General features: G+C 35.8%; 1 protein-coding gene across 1 annotated transcript in view; it reads left to right on the forward strand.

The window, feature by feature from the left end:
- Positions 1 to 15,602, forward strand: part of STT3B (STT3 oligosaccharyltransferase complex catalytic subunit B) — a 98,942-nt gene that overhangs the window by 72,294 nt on the left and 11,046 nt on the right. Inside the window, exons 6-11 of the mRNA XM_029242066.1 lie at positions 7,003 to 7,101; positions 8,226 to 8,372; positions 9,627 to 9,675; positions 11,064 to 11,218; positions 13,606 to 13,817; positions 15,062 to 15,249. Of these exons, the coding sequence (XP_029097899.1) occupies positions 7,003 to 7,101; positions 8,226 to 8,372; positions 9,627 to 9,675; positions 11,064 to 11,218; positions 13,606 to 13,817; positions 15,062 to 15,249 (850 nt within the window). The remainder of the gene's footprint in view (positions 1 to 7,002; positions 7,102 to 8,225; positions 8,373 to 9,626; positions 9,676 to 11,063; positions 11,219 to 13,605; positions 13,818 to 15,061; positions 15,250 to 15,602) is intronic.

The following is a 15,602-nucleotide window of genomic DNA, read 5'->3' on the forward strand; positions in this document are numbered from 1 at the left end:
TACAAGGAAAAACATTTTAAGTTAAATGCTTATGGGGAAGAACTAAGAGTTCCTTTGTTTAATTTCAAAAATTGGGGTCCTGAGAATGTAATGATCAGGAGAACAGAGTTAGGGAGAAGATTGAGGGATAGACTTTTGTGAAATGCCCCTGAATCAGGAAGAGGAAGAACTAAAGGAAGAGTTAGAAGTAGCCAGATAAATACATTGTTAAGGAGGTCAAATGGGAGTATTTTCTACATAAAAGTTTAAAGCATGAACAGTGACCAAGTCCTCTTGAGTGTTAGCACTAAGATCAAGTAGGATGAGAGTTGAGAAAAGACCTTGTATTTGATGAATAGGATTTCTCTGGTCACTTTAGAAAAGCATACAGTTAACATTGCTTTGGTTGGCTCTTGAGAATATAAGAATATTAGAAGAGCTTTTCAGAGGGAAGAAAAATAAAATGGGTTAGGGATGTTATGGATGTGTATGAAGTTAGATTAGCAAACTCTTAGATAATTTCATGGTGTTCAAATTCTCCACCCTGCCCTCCTTGTTTCTATTTAGCTCTGGAAGTTACCAAGGAACATCATCTTATACTTTCAAATTATATTTATTTGTTTTTTTTCTGCTGTACTATCCTTGATTTCATTTTAGGTATCAGTATGAAGTATATTTGCTATTTTTAAAAGTTGTGATTGTCTCTCCACTCAGGTGTTTTGAACAAGTCACTTCTTGCTGCTTTTACAAATAGAGCTTATAAAATAATAGTTTACAAGACTCATTCTCTACATAGTTTGCAATGAACAGCATCCTGGAAAAAGAAAAATTATTTTTCTCATTATGTATATCTGTTAAGTTAGTCACTGGATTTCTCTCTGCTGGTCGAGAAGAATCCGTGGAGGGTTTTTTTTTATTTTTAGTTTTTGGGGGCCGTGGGGGGGGGAATCTTGTGAGCTTTAATTTCATATAAGTTTCTTAGCATTTTTCACCCTGCTTATTTACCAGCATTCACAGTAGTCAAGTAATCAAGCCATAATAAAGTATCTTTATTAGTCAAAAGCTTCAACAGTCTTACAAGCCTTTAATCATATTTGTTAATAATAAAGCAAAATTGGTTGAATTTTAAAGTATTTCCTCACTATGTTTCTTTTGGTTAGTACTGTTTTGGTTGAGAGAGACAGGGGATGGCAAAGGATATTTTGCTAGCCCTTTCATTATCACCCAGGAGAAAGCAACTCAGAAATGGTAAGGTGATTTAATGGTGGATCAAAGTTAACAGGAATATAATATTCACAAAACCTTTTCTAACTTTATTTAAGTAAAAGGAAGTATAGCAGTACTTTAAAAGCATGAAGTGTACTGTCAACGTAAGTTGTTTAAGAAGGTACTTAAAGGTTAGTTTGGGGAACAGCAGGAGCTTCTTGAAAACTTGACATTCTTTTGGAACTCGAATCAGGCCTTTCAGTGCCTTTTATTTAATAGAACAATTCATTTGTACACCTTAAGTCAAGGACAGTGGTTTGTTTCTTCTCTGTATCAGTCTGGTCCCACCCCATACCCTTCGATTAAAAAAAAATAAAGTACTTAAAAAAATTTTTTTTTAATTTTTGGTTGCGTTGGGTCTTTGTTGCTGTGCACAGGCTTTCTGTAGTTGCGTCGAGCGGGCTACTCTTCATTGCGGTGTGTGGGTTTCTCATTGCAGTGGCTTCTCTTGTTGTGGAGCACGGGCTCTAGGTGTGCTGTCTTCAGTAGTTGTGGCACACGGGCTCAGTAGTTGTGGCTGGCAGGCTCTAGAGCACAGGCTCAGTAGTTGTGGCACACGGGCTTAGTTGCTCCGCAGCATGTGGGATCTTTCCGGACCAGGGTTCGAACCCATGCCCCCTGCATTGGCAGGCGGATTCTTAGCCTCTGCGCCACCAGGGAAGTCCCCAAAAACATAAAGTACTTTAAGAGTGAAAAGATGTTTAGGTTCTGTTTCAGAAGATTACTATTTGTCCCAAACCCAAGAGATTTCCTTTGGTTAAAAATAACCAAACAGAATAACAGACCTTGTATATATCTTCCTAATGGTAATTTGGGGGGAATTCTGACACATTGGAAGTATGGTCTGCAGTAGTGAAGGCCAGTAACTGTACTTCCATAGGATGGCAGTGTGATAAACATTGTCGTGATGTAATAAATGATTTACTACATTATTGGTCTTGTGCGTTTTCTTAGAGCTTACTACTTTGATGGAAAGCTTTATTCGTCTGCTTTAAAGGGTAAGAAAAGTAGGTTAAGATGGATGGATAGAAGGTTGTGATAGATGTAGATAGTAGTTTGGTCAAATTTCATAAAGAGTCTGGAGGAAGAATTGGTGGAGAATGATTGCCATGTGTTTGTGTTGTTGAGGTCTTTTGAGAACATTAGAGAATGGTACGGGTGTTGTCAACTGCCTCTTCAATGCCCATGTGAAGAAGAGGAGCTCTCTCCCTCTAAATTTTTACAGAGCCAGGGGTTTTTCCACTAATGTCACATGTACTTGCTTCATTGTATTGTGGTTATTTGTGTACATCTCTGATTTTCCTAATTACATATCTAACTCTTAGACGATAGGTTTGATCTTAATAAGATTTTGTATTTTTAGAAAGTCTTGACCATGATAGACATAAACTTAATATTTGAATGAATTAATTAAAGAGATAATTTTTAAACACACTGTTTGATGCTGTGGTATAAAGACTGGAGAAAAACTTGTTTTCATTTTGCAGTGGAGATTGTTTATTTTTAAGAATTGAAAGTTACTTCACTATTTCTTAATACTCAAGTATATCTAATTCTTATTTTCTTTGTTTTAAAACATGGGTTTGTAAATGGGATTTAAACTGAGGTATGGAGATGTATATCTAATTTTACAGGTTCAAGAAGAAGGGCAGTATTTAAAAAAGCAAGATGAGCTTGTGACATTTTATATTACTTGGCAGGCAGTCCTGAATTTAATAGTGTTAAAAAAACAAAATTCAACTGAGTAAATTTTAAGTATTTAATTGGCTTTATGAATGATTCATAAGTTGAGTGGCATCACATCTAGCCAAGTAGAAAGGAGCTCCAAAGAGCCTCAGAAAGGGAAAGATTTTTATAGGCAAGACAAGGAAATTCACAAACAGAAATGCCTTTCAGGCTTAGGTAACCTACCTTTTGGGGAGGGAAGGGTCTATGTGTCAGATTACCTCATCTTTCTTTGGTGAGGGGGGTTTAGAAAGAATTACCTCATTGGTGCTGACCAGAAAATTCCACATTGACCAGTTAGGATTGCATTCCTGTGGAAGGTTGTGACTGCAATTAAGGTTATGAATTAAGTTTTGATTTTAGCCCAGGTGACTCCATTTGGGGCCTGTCATTTCTTTAACAATGGAAATATTGGTGTGTTAAAGAGTGCTGTGAAGTAGAACATATATCCCCCTATGTAAACATCTCAGTATCAGTGATCCAAAAAAGATAAAAATAGGGAAGACATGAATCCAGTTCTCTGAAAAGGAAATGGTTATCTTTGGATTATTGCATATAGCACATTTATCAGCTTTGTATCATTGGTGCATGTAAGTAGGTATAAATGAGGTTCATTTGGATAGAGGAATATTTATAGGTAAAATATTGTTGAGAACTTGTCTGTTTCTGTTAGTTCAGATTTATTTGACATTAACCTATATTTACAAAGTAATGTTTACAAATTAAAGTCCCACCTGGCCTTTTTTATGTTTGCCGAGATTGAATTTCTTTTTCTTGAACTCATCTCCATCTTTTTATTAACTTGAACTCTAGTGTACCTACTTCTTTTTTTTTTTTTTTAATTTAATTAATTTATTTATTTTTGGCTGCGTTGGGTCTTTGTTGCTGTGCTTTGTTGCTTTCTTTAGTTGCGGCGAGCGGGGGCTACTCTTCGTTGCGGTGTGCGGGCTTCTCATTGCAGTGGCTTCTCTTGTTACGGATCATGGGCTCTAGGCGTGTGGGCTTCAGTAGTTGTGGCTCACGGACTCTAGAGCACAGGCTCAGTAGTTGCAGCACACGTGCTTAGGTTCTCCGCGGCATGTGGGATCTTCCTGGACCAGGGCTCGAACCTGTGTCCCCTGCACTGGCAGGCGAATTCTTAACCACTGTGCCACCAGGGAAGCCCTAGTGCACCTACTTTTTTATAAAATGTTTTCTTCTTCACTAATGACAATAAATGCCTCTGTGAAGTTGCATAAAACCGCTGAAATGAGAACATTACCCAGTTTAGTCTTCTCTTTTGGATATACCTGGAAATGAGCTTGAGCAAATCCCTGAGAATAAACTTCATTGATAGTTTCCAGGCAAGTGATTGCTGAAATTTTTACATTACCAAGCACAGTGTAGTCCCATTTGAAGAGACGGTATGATGTGTGTACCCATTGTGTATATGTGTGCCGACCATGCCTTCTAGTGATTATTTCTGGAAAATGTGACTTAACGGGAAGTAAATGGGCTAGAGACTTTCACTTTTTACTGTGTTTTCTTTTTTCTAAACAATACATTACCTTTACAATTAAGAACAAACCAACCAAACAAAAAAGAACAAACCAGTAATCCATGGAAACAGATGCAGATTTGTGTTTGCCTTGCTCTGGGATAGAGAGGATGGGGTGAGTATGAGGTTTTCTTTTGGGATGATGAAAATGTTTGGGGACTAGAGAGGTTTGGTGGTAGCACAACATTGAGAATATACAAAATGCCCCTGAATCGTTTGCTTCAAAATGATATGTGAATTTGACCTCAATTTTTTTTTAAAAGACTTTACTTTTTTGTTCAGTGTGTGCCATTTGTCATATCTAATCCAAATTCTGTGGCAGTGTTATATAATATTCAGTGTTCATTTGTGTTTATAAGAAAGAGAAATCCAGCCTCAGAGGTGATTGTAGTGTTTGGATGTAAGTAGACGTAACTATAATTAATACACATAAATGACATAAGGTTTTCTCAGGCTTGGCCTTTCTAATTGTGCCTTTTTTTTGGCTGCGTTGGGTCTTCATTGCTGCGCGCGAGGTTTCTCTAGTTGCGGTGAGCGGGGTCTACTCTTTGTTGTGGTGCGCAGGCTTCTGATTGTGGTGGCTTCTCTTGTCGTGGAGCACGGGCTCTAGGCGCGCGGGCTCAGTAGTTGTGGCACACGGGCTCAGTAGTTGTGGCTCGGTGGCTCTAGAGCACAGGTTCAGTAGTTGTAGCTCATGGCCTTAGTTGATCCACGGCATGTGGGATCTTCCCAGACCAGGGCTTGAACCCGTATCCCCTGCATTGGCAGGCAGATTCTTAACCACTGTGCCACCAGGGAAGCCCCTCTAATTGTGCCTTTGTGTGTTCAATATTTCTCCAGGGTTTAATTTCTCAGCTCTAGGTGTCTAAGAGAACTGTTGATCATAGAATCTTAGCTTATTATTATTGGGGCGGAGGAGGGGAGGGATCTACAAATCTTGTCTAAACTCCTCATTCTGTTGTGAGGAAACAAACTTCCGTTTTTAAGTAGTTGTTCAAGGTCACACAATGACCTTTTTCCCATTTTTTTTCTAATTCTGCCTCTGTGACTCTTCATCTGGGTGTCTACACAGACTGATTTGTTAAAGAAACATACTGTTCCATCAACCAGATTGGTTGGCAGTTCAAATATATGTGACATAGAAATTCTTATTTATATTTACTTAACTTTTATTGCATTTGTGTTCAGCTGTCTTATTGAGGGTAATTGTATTCCAACACTAATATGTCTGGAAAGTACATTGTTGGATGTGTTACTTCTGCAGCGTCCTCTAGACAACTGGTTCTCTATTAGCTTGAGGTCATCAGAAACTTTATACATTGATCCTTCCTATTACATTTACTTAAGCTTCTTATCCTTTTTCTAACACTGTAGTCATCTCTCATCAGACAGCTTGGAAGGCAACTTAACATTTGAACTGTTAACACATAATTTACCTTCTGTAAATGGATTTCTTTTAAAAGCAAATAAGCATTCTTTCTCAGCTGAGTTGAGTGAAGAGAAGCATATGCTGTGCTGTACAATGTGTAGCATACAGATATGCCTGCTATAACCGTTCTCTTGCAGTTTTTTTTCTAATAGAGTATTTTATTTGCCAACAACTAAATATTGACTGTACTTCATAAAGTATGTGAGTAAGCTTTATAAGTGGAATAATCTTCACATTAACTTATTTTACATGAGTTTTAACTTCATTTCTAAATAATTTTTAATTACAGTGATTCCGAATACTTTCACTGTAATCAGCTTGTCTGGTAGTGACCTGTGAACACCTAAATGCAAAAATAAGTCTGTTATGCAAATTGTAGCCCCTCCCCAATTTACCTATACACTTAGGTTGATAGAAGCCGAGAATACTATATAGTATATTCAGTGCCAAGAGCAAATAAGTTTCCTTTATTAGATCCTAATAAATTCAGTAACTAGTCTGTTTTATGGCTTGACTTCTGTGTACTTAGTTCTTTTTTTCTTTAATCACACAAAACTTAGCGGATAGACATAAGATTTTTTTTTTTAACTGGTTAAGTACTGTACAAAAGTGTTAGGAGACTATAAATAGGGTGTGAATACTTAAAAGCTTTTGAGACAATAGCAGCTATTCATAATATGATGAGTATTCATTTGGTCATGCATACTTTATTTATGGGTTAATGCCAATAGGAATGGTGTTTACTTGTATATTACATAGCTTCTTGGGTTATGTCATTGATTATTAATGATAGATTGAAAAAAAACTTGATTCCATTTTCAGGAGAGTACAACAGCACCAGCCTCCTTAAAATAATATTTTTTAAAATGGCAGAAAGAATTTCACGATTTATAATGTATGATTAACCATCAAATATGTATCAAATAGAATAGTCACTTCAGTATTCTATTCTTAAAATAAGTTCAGTTAAAACTTTGCTAAAAATATATGAGTTGTGTATATATTTATGTTTGAAGTACTTATTGGTAGTAGTAAATTATCCTTGTTTCCTATTTTGTCTTTATAGCATATAGCACTTTCTATATTGTGGGATTAATATTATCCATGCAGATACCCTTTGTGGGATTCCAGCCAATCAGAACAAGTGAACACATGGCAGCTGCAGGTATGAAAAATATTTATTTTCTTTCTTCTAAGGAATCTGTGAAGGTATGACTGGCCGATCTTCAGTGGAATGAAGGGTTCTTTTGGGGTTTTGTAGTTGTTTTTAATTTTCATCGTATTGGTTCTAAAACATCACCACTATAAAATATGAATATCGTAGAGTTTATAGAGACTTTCTGATGTTGTACGCCTAAAAGTGCTTATCTTGCCAGCTGTGACTGTTTTGAAAAAGCAAAACATCTTTTTTTGCAAACACTAAATAACATTTGCTTTGTATAAATTAAATAGTGTATCTGTACACTGAGTTACTGTATCACTGAGTTTTCATTTTACCAAATTTAGATGGAACATTTCATTTTTATGTTCCATACATCTCACTAAAATATTTTATCCATATCTACTAACTGGAATTAATGGCTTTCATATTGATTATAAGGTCATATAATTTCTCTCCCTAAAGCAGAGCATTTTGCCATCATTAATCTCGGTCACAAATAACAAGATACAGTGGGAGATCTGTGAATAAAACTTTATCAGAGATTCTCCACACAAGGTGCATGATTCATAGGAAGTCTGTGGGTAGTTATTTTGTTTGTAGCATTTTATAAATACCAGTATATTTAACTTTCTGAGATGATGTTCCATAGCTTTTATCATCAGATTCTCAGTAAGAATCTTGAACCATCTCCATCCCCCACCCAACTATAAACAGTAACCATATATCAGGATTCTTCTGATCCAGGTCAGTTGTATCCTTCAGTAAATCTGAGAATTATTTTTTTAATGATGTTTCTTTATTTTTTTTCCTAGAAAACATGTTGCTAAAATATGGGACAAAGGGTGGAATTTAATGTGCTGAATGGGCTTCAGTTACTGAAATGAGATTTTTCTTGCCTGGTCCATGTATGGGGAGTCTGATCATTTTGAAAAAAATATGTAACAGAATTTTTTGGATGTATTAATTGGTTAACTGTCATTTGACAAAGGAAATGTCAGATCAAATGACTAGTCTCTGATACATGAATGGTACAAGGTATTCTAAGAAGGTCTTCCAAATTAACGTTTGTAAATGTCCTTGGTAAAAATGCTTTGTTGATTACTTATATGAACCTTTTCTTTAATTAGGTGTCTTTGCATTGCTGCAAGCTTATGCTTTCTTGCAGTATCTGAGAGACCGATTAACAAAACAAGAGTTCCAGACCCTGTTCTTTTTGGGTGTATCACTAGCTGCAGGTGCTGTGTTCCTTAGTGTCATCTATTTGACTTATACAGGTAGGTGTCATCACCTGTAGGATACGAATCTTGTCTCTAGGTTATTGCAAAAGGTAATTCTTTTTCAAATTTTGTACATGTTGCATTTATCCTAGTAGGTCAAATATTGTGGTTTCTTTACAAACTGTATGAAAATAATAGTCAAAGGTTCTAAAATGTGAATAGCAGTACAAATTTTGATTTTTTTTTTAACAGTATCTTAATTTTGCTGCTTCAGGTTCTGATAAATCCACTTTCAAACATCCTTCTCTTGATGGATGAATAGGCCCAAAATGTATAAAATTCAAAGCTTCCAGTATTAACAGTGCAGGTTTACCCTCCCTTGTGTACATATACTCTATCTCCTGATTTTAAACAGTCAACCAGATCAGTTTCAGTCTGCTTCTGGATTCTGAGTTACTTTCTAATCCTGACTTTACTAGTCCCTAGAAATAAGTCAAATTCTTTCTGAAGGTATGTCAAATTAATGTACCAGCTTACGTCATAAAATCATGAAGAATTAATTGACAGGAATAAAAGGCACGAATGTTTAAAATCATCTTTGTGGACTGCCCTGGTGGCACAGTAGTTGGGAGTACACCTGCCAATGCAGGGGACACAAGTTCGAGCCCTGGTCCAGGAAGATACCGCATGCCGTGGAGCAGCTAAGCCCATGTGCCACAACTACTGAGCCTGCACTCTGGAGCCTGCGAGCCACAACTACTGAAGCCCTCGTGCCTAGAGCCCATGCTCCACAACAAGAGAAGCTACCGCAATGAGAAGCCTGTGTACCGCAACAAGGATTAGCCCCCGCTCGATGCAGCTAGAGAAAGCCCATGTGCAGCAATGAAAATCCAACGCAGCCAAAAATAAATAAAAGATAAATAAATGTTTTAAAAAATTAAGATCATCTTTGTAATTTATCTAAATTTGGCATACTGGACACCTCTCACTTTTTAAAATTATCCAATGCTATCTTAATACCTTAGCTTTATTTTACTAGTCAACTAGAGGTTTAAGAGAGAATTGGAAAACATTCTACAATTTTATCTGTCAACTTGTTGTATTTCTCTGAAAATGTAATGTCCGTGGATATTTTTTTTATTTGATCCCTAACTTTATTTTATCTGACTGCCAGCTGTGTGAAATACGTTGTCACCTATTTTTTTAAAAACAAGAATTCTTTTAATATTAGCTTAAATTAATCCATAATAATCAATAAACATAAAAACAGTGAAAAGGCAGATTAATTTCCTCTACATTTTTCCTCCCAAGGTTACATTGCACCGTGGAGTGGCAGGTTTTACTCATTGTGGGATACTGGGTAAGTGCAGATAAGTTATTTGCCCTCATGTTATTTTCCTTTTGTTGTCTGTTCTTTATTGTTAGTATCTCTGTCAATACCTGGGCAACATTTCTAAAGTATCTAGCATGTACTAGTTTAGTAAATGTTGTATTTTGTCTGTTATAATACCTGTTTGGAATTCATCTTTAATGTGATTATGTAAGTCACATTTCTGTTCATGGGCAACTCCTTATTTTAGTTTTATTTGTTAAAACATTTCAGGTAACGTCTGCCATTTTAGTAATTGATTTTTGTTTTTACCAATGTATTCAAAGTTTCCATCTGTTAGTAATATTTAATTTTTAATCATTAAGGATAGATGCTATGTTATAGCATCTGCATGCCGTATATATGAAGAAAAATTTAACTTTCTTTTTAATACCACATTATCTAAGTTTCTTGATATTTTTTAACCTATCAAATATACTAGAGAATATTTGTTGTGCTTTTTAAGAGTGCTATTATAAAAAGAGTTAGTAAAAAAAATTTAGTTCTAAATTAGCTCAATAATTTTTTATCTCTAGAAATGTTTTCCTAAGGATAAGAAAATATCTCTTGGTGATAATTTACTTCTCTCCCTTGATTCTGCTATTCCATCTTTTTTGTTACTCTCCATGTGGCCGAATAAAAAACCTACCACAATTTATTGAACAGGCCTGCCCTTTGGTGTGATACCAAAAGGGCTCCTGCCCATGACTAATTAAAGGGCATAAGCAAATTATGTATGAATGGCTGAAGCTAACAGACACAAACTTCCAGAGATCAGCCTTTGCATCACCAGAGTTTGAGGGAAAACCCCAGTTGTAGAAGTTAGTTATTCTGATTAGGTTAAAATCCTAGGTTAAATTTTTCTTAGTCATACTTATTCTTGCTTTCAGACTTTAACTGACCACTTTGGAATTTCAGGGAAAATTTGTCCTGTCTTTTCCATTTCCCTCACCAGCCTCTGTGCCATCTCCTTGTTAAGAAAGGTATTGTGGCAATATGATATGTTATCGGATAAGGTATTTCTGCTAGTAATAAGTCCAGAAGATAGTGAAACTCGTTGATACAAACTTAGAAAAGTACTAAGTTAAAACTGCAAAACAAATTCCTATTTGAGCAAAGATTTTTGTGTTAGAAGTCAGAGCCAACACTTTTATAACTGGCCTTAGATAATTCTGATTTTAGGAGGGGCATATTGGTTTTGGTTTTACCAGTGTGTATCAGATTTATTTCCACTCTAGCTGGTTACATTGGAATATACTTTTAAGCAAGAAGAGGTAGGGATAGGAACCATATCTACAATCAGAGAAAGTTTAGTCATCTAAAAGGAACTCCTGTTTTATCATTTACTTTTAAATAATGTTAACTTTTTTTAATACCAGGTATGCAAAAATACACATTCCAATTATTGCATCAGTGTCTGAGCATCAACCTACAACTTGGGTATCTTTCTTCTTTGATCTACATATTCTTGTGTGTACCTTCCCAGCAGGCCTGTGGTTCTGCATTAAAAATATCAACGATGAAAGAGTATTTGGTAAGAGATTTTTAATAAATACTTTGATTTATTTATTTTTGTTGAGATTATCACTGCACTTTAAAGTTTTTTCTTTGCTTGACTCTATGCATATTTAAGATAAACTTTCCTCTCTTACTTTGCATAAGTGCTTAACCAAGAAAAATTCAGTGAATTTGCATTATATATACTCTAATTATTAACTTTTCATTTTGGACTAGTATATAAATTTTTCATTCAATTTATTGTTTTCTGAGAGGTTAATGTAATTATAGTCTGTGGCTGAGAATTGGAAATTATAACTGTTGACAGAATAGACTTGACTTTATTTGCTCAGTTAAATCCAATCAAGTAGGAAGAAGTTTGCAGGGGCATCCATGATCCAAATTTCAGTGCAAAAGTACATTTTGTAATGGAATAAGAATCACCTTTAAGTAACACCCTCTTGACTGATTTGTGTAATTTCCAACTTACAAGACTTAGATATACAAACTATTTTAAAGCCAGTGTTTAGGATCTGACATTCAAAATATAAATGGACAAAATAAACAGATACCAAACACTTTTATGTAATTCAGTCATCACAAGAAGTATGCTGTGGCTGTTTTGCATTTGATAAAACCTGAAACTGAAAAAGCTTTGTAATATGCACAGGGTCACACAAGCAAATAGTTTGTGCAAGTATGGGTCCTGGACCATTAGAGACACTCAAAAGTTACTGTTCCAGAGTGAAGTCAGGAGAGATAAAATAGCATCTGCATAGGTTCTAACCAAAGGATGACACTCCTTCTTTTCTGGTTTCTATAGGTCAGTGGACTCTGGATAAGGCCATGTTAATATTGCATCATTCAAAAAGATTTTAGCTTAGACATATTGCCCACTCATGACTTAGCAGTCCCAATCCTAGGTATATACCCAAGAGAAGTAAGTGCATGTGTCCCATAAAGGACATGTTTAAGAGTATATACATAGCAACTTTATCCATAATAGCCCCGAATTAGAAACATTCCAAAGGTTATCAGCAGTAGGATAAAGAGATTTTTATGTATTTGTACAGTAGAATACAACACAACAATTAATAAAAGAATAGCATGGGTAATTAAAAGAAGCCAGTACAAAAGAGAACATTTTTATATAATTTCATTACTATGAAGTTTAAGGAAAACTAAATTATTGCTTTAAAAGTCCAAATAGTGATTACCTTTTTGGACTTCTAAGGTAAAAAAGGGTGGGGGGTGAGGGGAGCAGTTATTGACTGGGAAGAGGCATGAGGGATTCTCCTGAGGAGGTATACAGATGTTCTGTATTTCGATATGGGTGGTAATTACATAGGTGTGTGCGTATATAAAAATCCATTGAGATAAACAATATGGTATAATAAATGTATTTTTTAGTCAGGAAAAAAAAATGTGAATTAGCTTCAAATGAGATAGGCACTCAAATGACTCATTAACTTTGTAAAGTCATATAGCCTCTAGCCAGAAATGATAGAGCCTTTCCTTGTGGTGAGCACATTATCTGGAAAGCTTTGACTATTGGAAATTACTTCCAATTTTTTTTTTTAAGTTTCTTGGCAATAACTTTATAAGTTCCTCCTTTGGTAATAAATTATATTCTTCTCATCCCATTCTTACTTTAAAGCAGGCTTTATGCCAGATACTGGCACAGACTTTTCATAGACTTTGATTCTATAAACTTACCGTGCCTAATAATACAATTCACCAAACATGTTTTCATCTGTCAGTTAACGTATTTTTCTAATATGTGATGCTGTTGACAAATAATTGTCTCATTCCCCATAGTAGCTATAATTAAACTTGAAACATGATATGCTTCTCTAAACTGTTGATATGCAGTGTTTATTTTGTCAACACTAGTTATAATTTCTAAATATGACTTTTAAATTGGTTAGCATTATCAATTTAAAAACAATTGGGGCTTCCCTGATGGCACAGTGGTTAAGAATACGCCTGCCAATGCAGGGGACACGGGTTTGAGCCATGGTCTAGGAAGATCCCACATGCCGTGGAGCAACTAAGCCCATGCTCCACAACTACTGAGCCCACGTGCCACAACTACTGAAGCACACGCACCTAGAGCCTGTGCTCTGCAGCAAGAGAAGCCAACGCAGTGAGAAGCCTGTGCACTGCAACAAAGAGTAGCCCCGGCTCACCACAACTAGAGAAAGCCTGCATGCAACAACAAAGACCAAACACAGCCAAAAACAAAATAAATAAAATAACTTTATTTTTTTTAAAAAGTTCCTCTTTAAGTAAATAAATAAAACAGCCCTTTTATGAGATGTTTGTCTGTTTTTAGATTTTGTTTTAAACAGTTTTAAATAGTCAGTGGAGTTTCCAGGGACCCTTTTCTCTTCTGAAGTGTTACGAGAGAACTTGTCTTTGCAGTTGCTCTGTATGCCATCAGTGCTGTCTACTTTGCTGGCGTGATGGTGCGGCTGATGTTGACCTTGACTCCAGTCGTCTGTATGCTGTCTGCAATTGCATTCTCAAATGTTTTTGAGCATTATTTGGGGGATGACATGAAAAGGGAAAACCCACCTGTGGAGGACAGCAGTGATGAGGATGACAAGAGAAACCCAGGAAATTTGTATGATAAGGTGGGAAATCTAAAGTAAGGCCTTTAAAATTTTTACGTGTTTTATTTTTCCACCACAGTAAGAACTTATATATATTATGAAGGGTGATTAAACAAGAATTTAGGCAAACTATGACATTTCTAGTTGGTCTTTACTGCTTGCCTCAAATTTTGAATCCTGGTTGGTCTTTTCACTCAGAAAGCTGGTGCTCTACTAAATTACATAAAATTTAGCGCTATAAATCCTTCTGAAACAATGTACAAAGTGCTCATCCTTGAGGTCCATATTCACTGTAAACTTTAAAAATATTTGGTTGACTGAATAGTTATTCACAAGGGGAATAAGTGCCTTAAAAAAAAAAGTCTCCAGTTCGTTAGCACTAGGTGGCTGACCCGTATAATAATGTAATTCACTTTTAACTTCTCAGCTAACAGAGCAGGATTATATTTGGTGCAAGTGTGGAAAAGACTTAGAATCAGAGCACTTGTCTTGGATGACATAGTAAACTTTATTAACTAGATTTTTAAGTAGCAATAAGCAATGAAGAGCTTCGCAGTATATGTATTAATTTTGAAATTTTCTTTCTTTACTATGATAGGTCCAGTATTATTCATACAGATAAGTGCTAATAAGGCACATACCTGCTTTTGTGTTTGTTATGTTTTGTTTTGTGGTTTCTTAATAACTAGCCTTGCAATTTAGAACCTCTGACTGTTCTGTTCTCTGTTCGGTGAGGTTTTTGTTTTGTTTTCAAAAATGTAATCTTGATTTTAACGAGTCTGTTGGTTTGGGGTTTGGAAATTAGAAAACTGATTCTGATAATGCAGTTTTTTCCTATACTAAAGTCCTACATGGTCTGGATTATAGCTGGATATTGCTGTTTTCACGGTGAGGAATTCAGATTTTTTATAAGAAAAGGTGGCCAGCATGAGGCCATTTGGTTATCTCCTTTGTATTTACATAAAACATAAGGACAGTTGAGTTTGAAAGCAGCTTCTTACTGGAGATTTTTTGCTCTGCAACCTGCTCCTGGATTGGGTTTAGTTCCAGGAAGCCTTCTCATTCACATTTGACTTCAGAATTCACCTTGATAATTTTTAGAAAATGTTGTATGACCCACACGAGAATTCCTGATGGTTATACATTTTCCTTCTGAAAGAATTAAATTGATAGATAACATTCTCCCAACCTTCTCCCTTTTGAGTGTCTTAATGAAAGCAAGTCAAATGATGAATTTGTCTCATCAGTTTTATTTGCATTTTCAGGCAGGTAAAGTGAGGAAGCATGTAACTGAACAGGAAAAAACTGAAGAGGGATTAGGTCCTAATATAAAAAGCATTGTTACCATGTTGATGCTGATGCTGTTGATGATGTTTGCAGTCCACTGTACCTGGGTCACAAGCAATGCCTACTCCAGCCCAAGTGTGGTCCTGGCCTCTTACAATCATGACGGGTAAGGAGACAACTTGACTACAAGAGGATTTTATACCTACCCTTTTTTCCTGTCTCAAAAGATAGAATTCAAAGATGTTTGTGAGGCTCTGCATTTGAATCTGCTGTGCTTTTCTTGTGACCTTTCCCCTGCCCGTCCCCTTTGGTAGAAGTAGGTAATAATCATTGTATTTCATGCTCTTTTCCAAAATATCTTTGCATATATAACATACACATTAGTGTTTCTCAAAGTGTTGTGCTTGGACACAGAGCATCATCATTACCAGGAAATCCTTTAGAAATGTAAATTCTTGACCCCACCTCAGTGTGTGAATGAGAAACCTGGGGGTGAGACTCAGTGATCTGTGGTTTAAT

Source organism: Monodon monoceros, unplaced genomic scaffold, assembly GCF_005190385.1.
Source record: "Monodon monoceros isolate NGI ecotype Baffin Bay Population unplaced genomic scaffold, NGI_Narwhal_1 Super_Scaffold_3, whole genome shotgun sequence".
Classification (NCBI taxonomy): Eukaryota; Metazoa; Chordata; class Mammalia; order Artiodactyla; family Monodontidae; genus Monodon; species Monodon monoceros.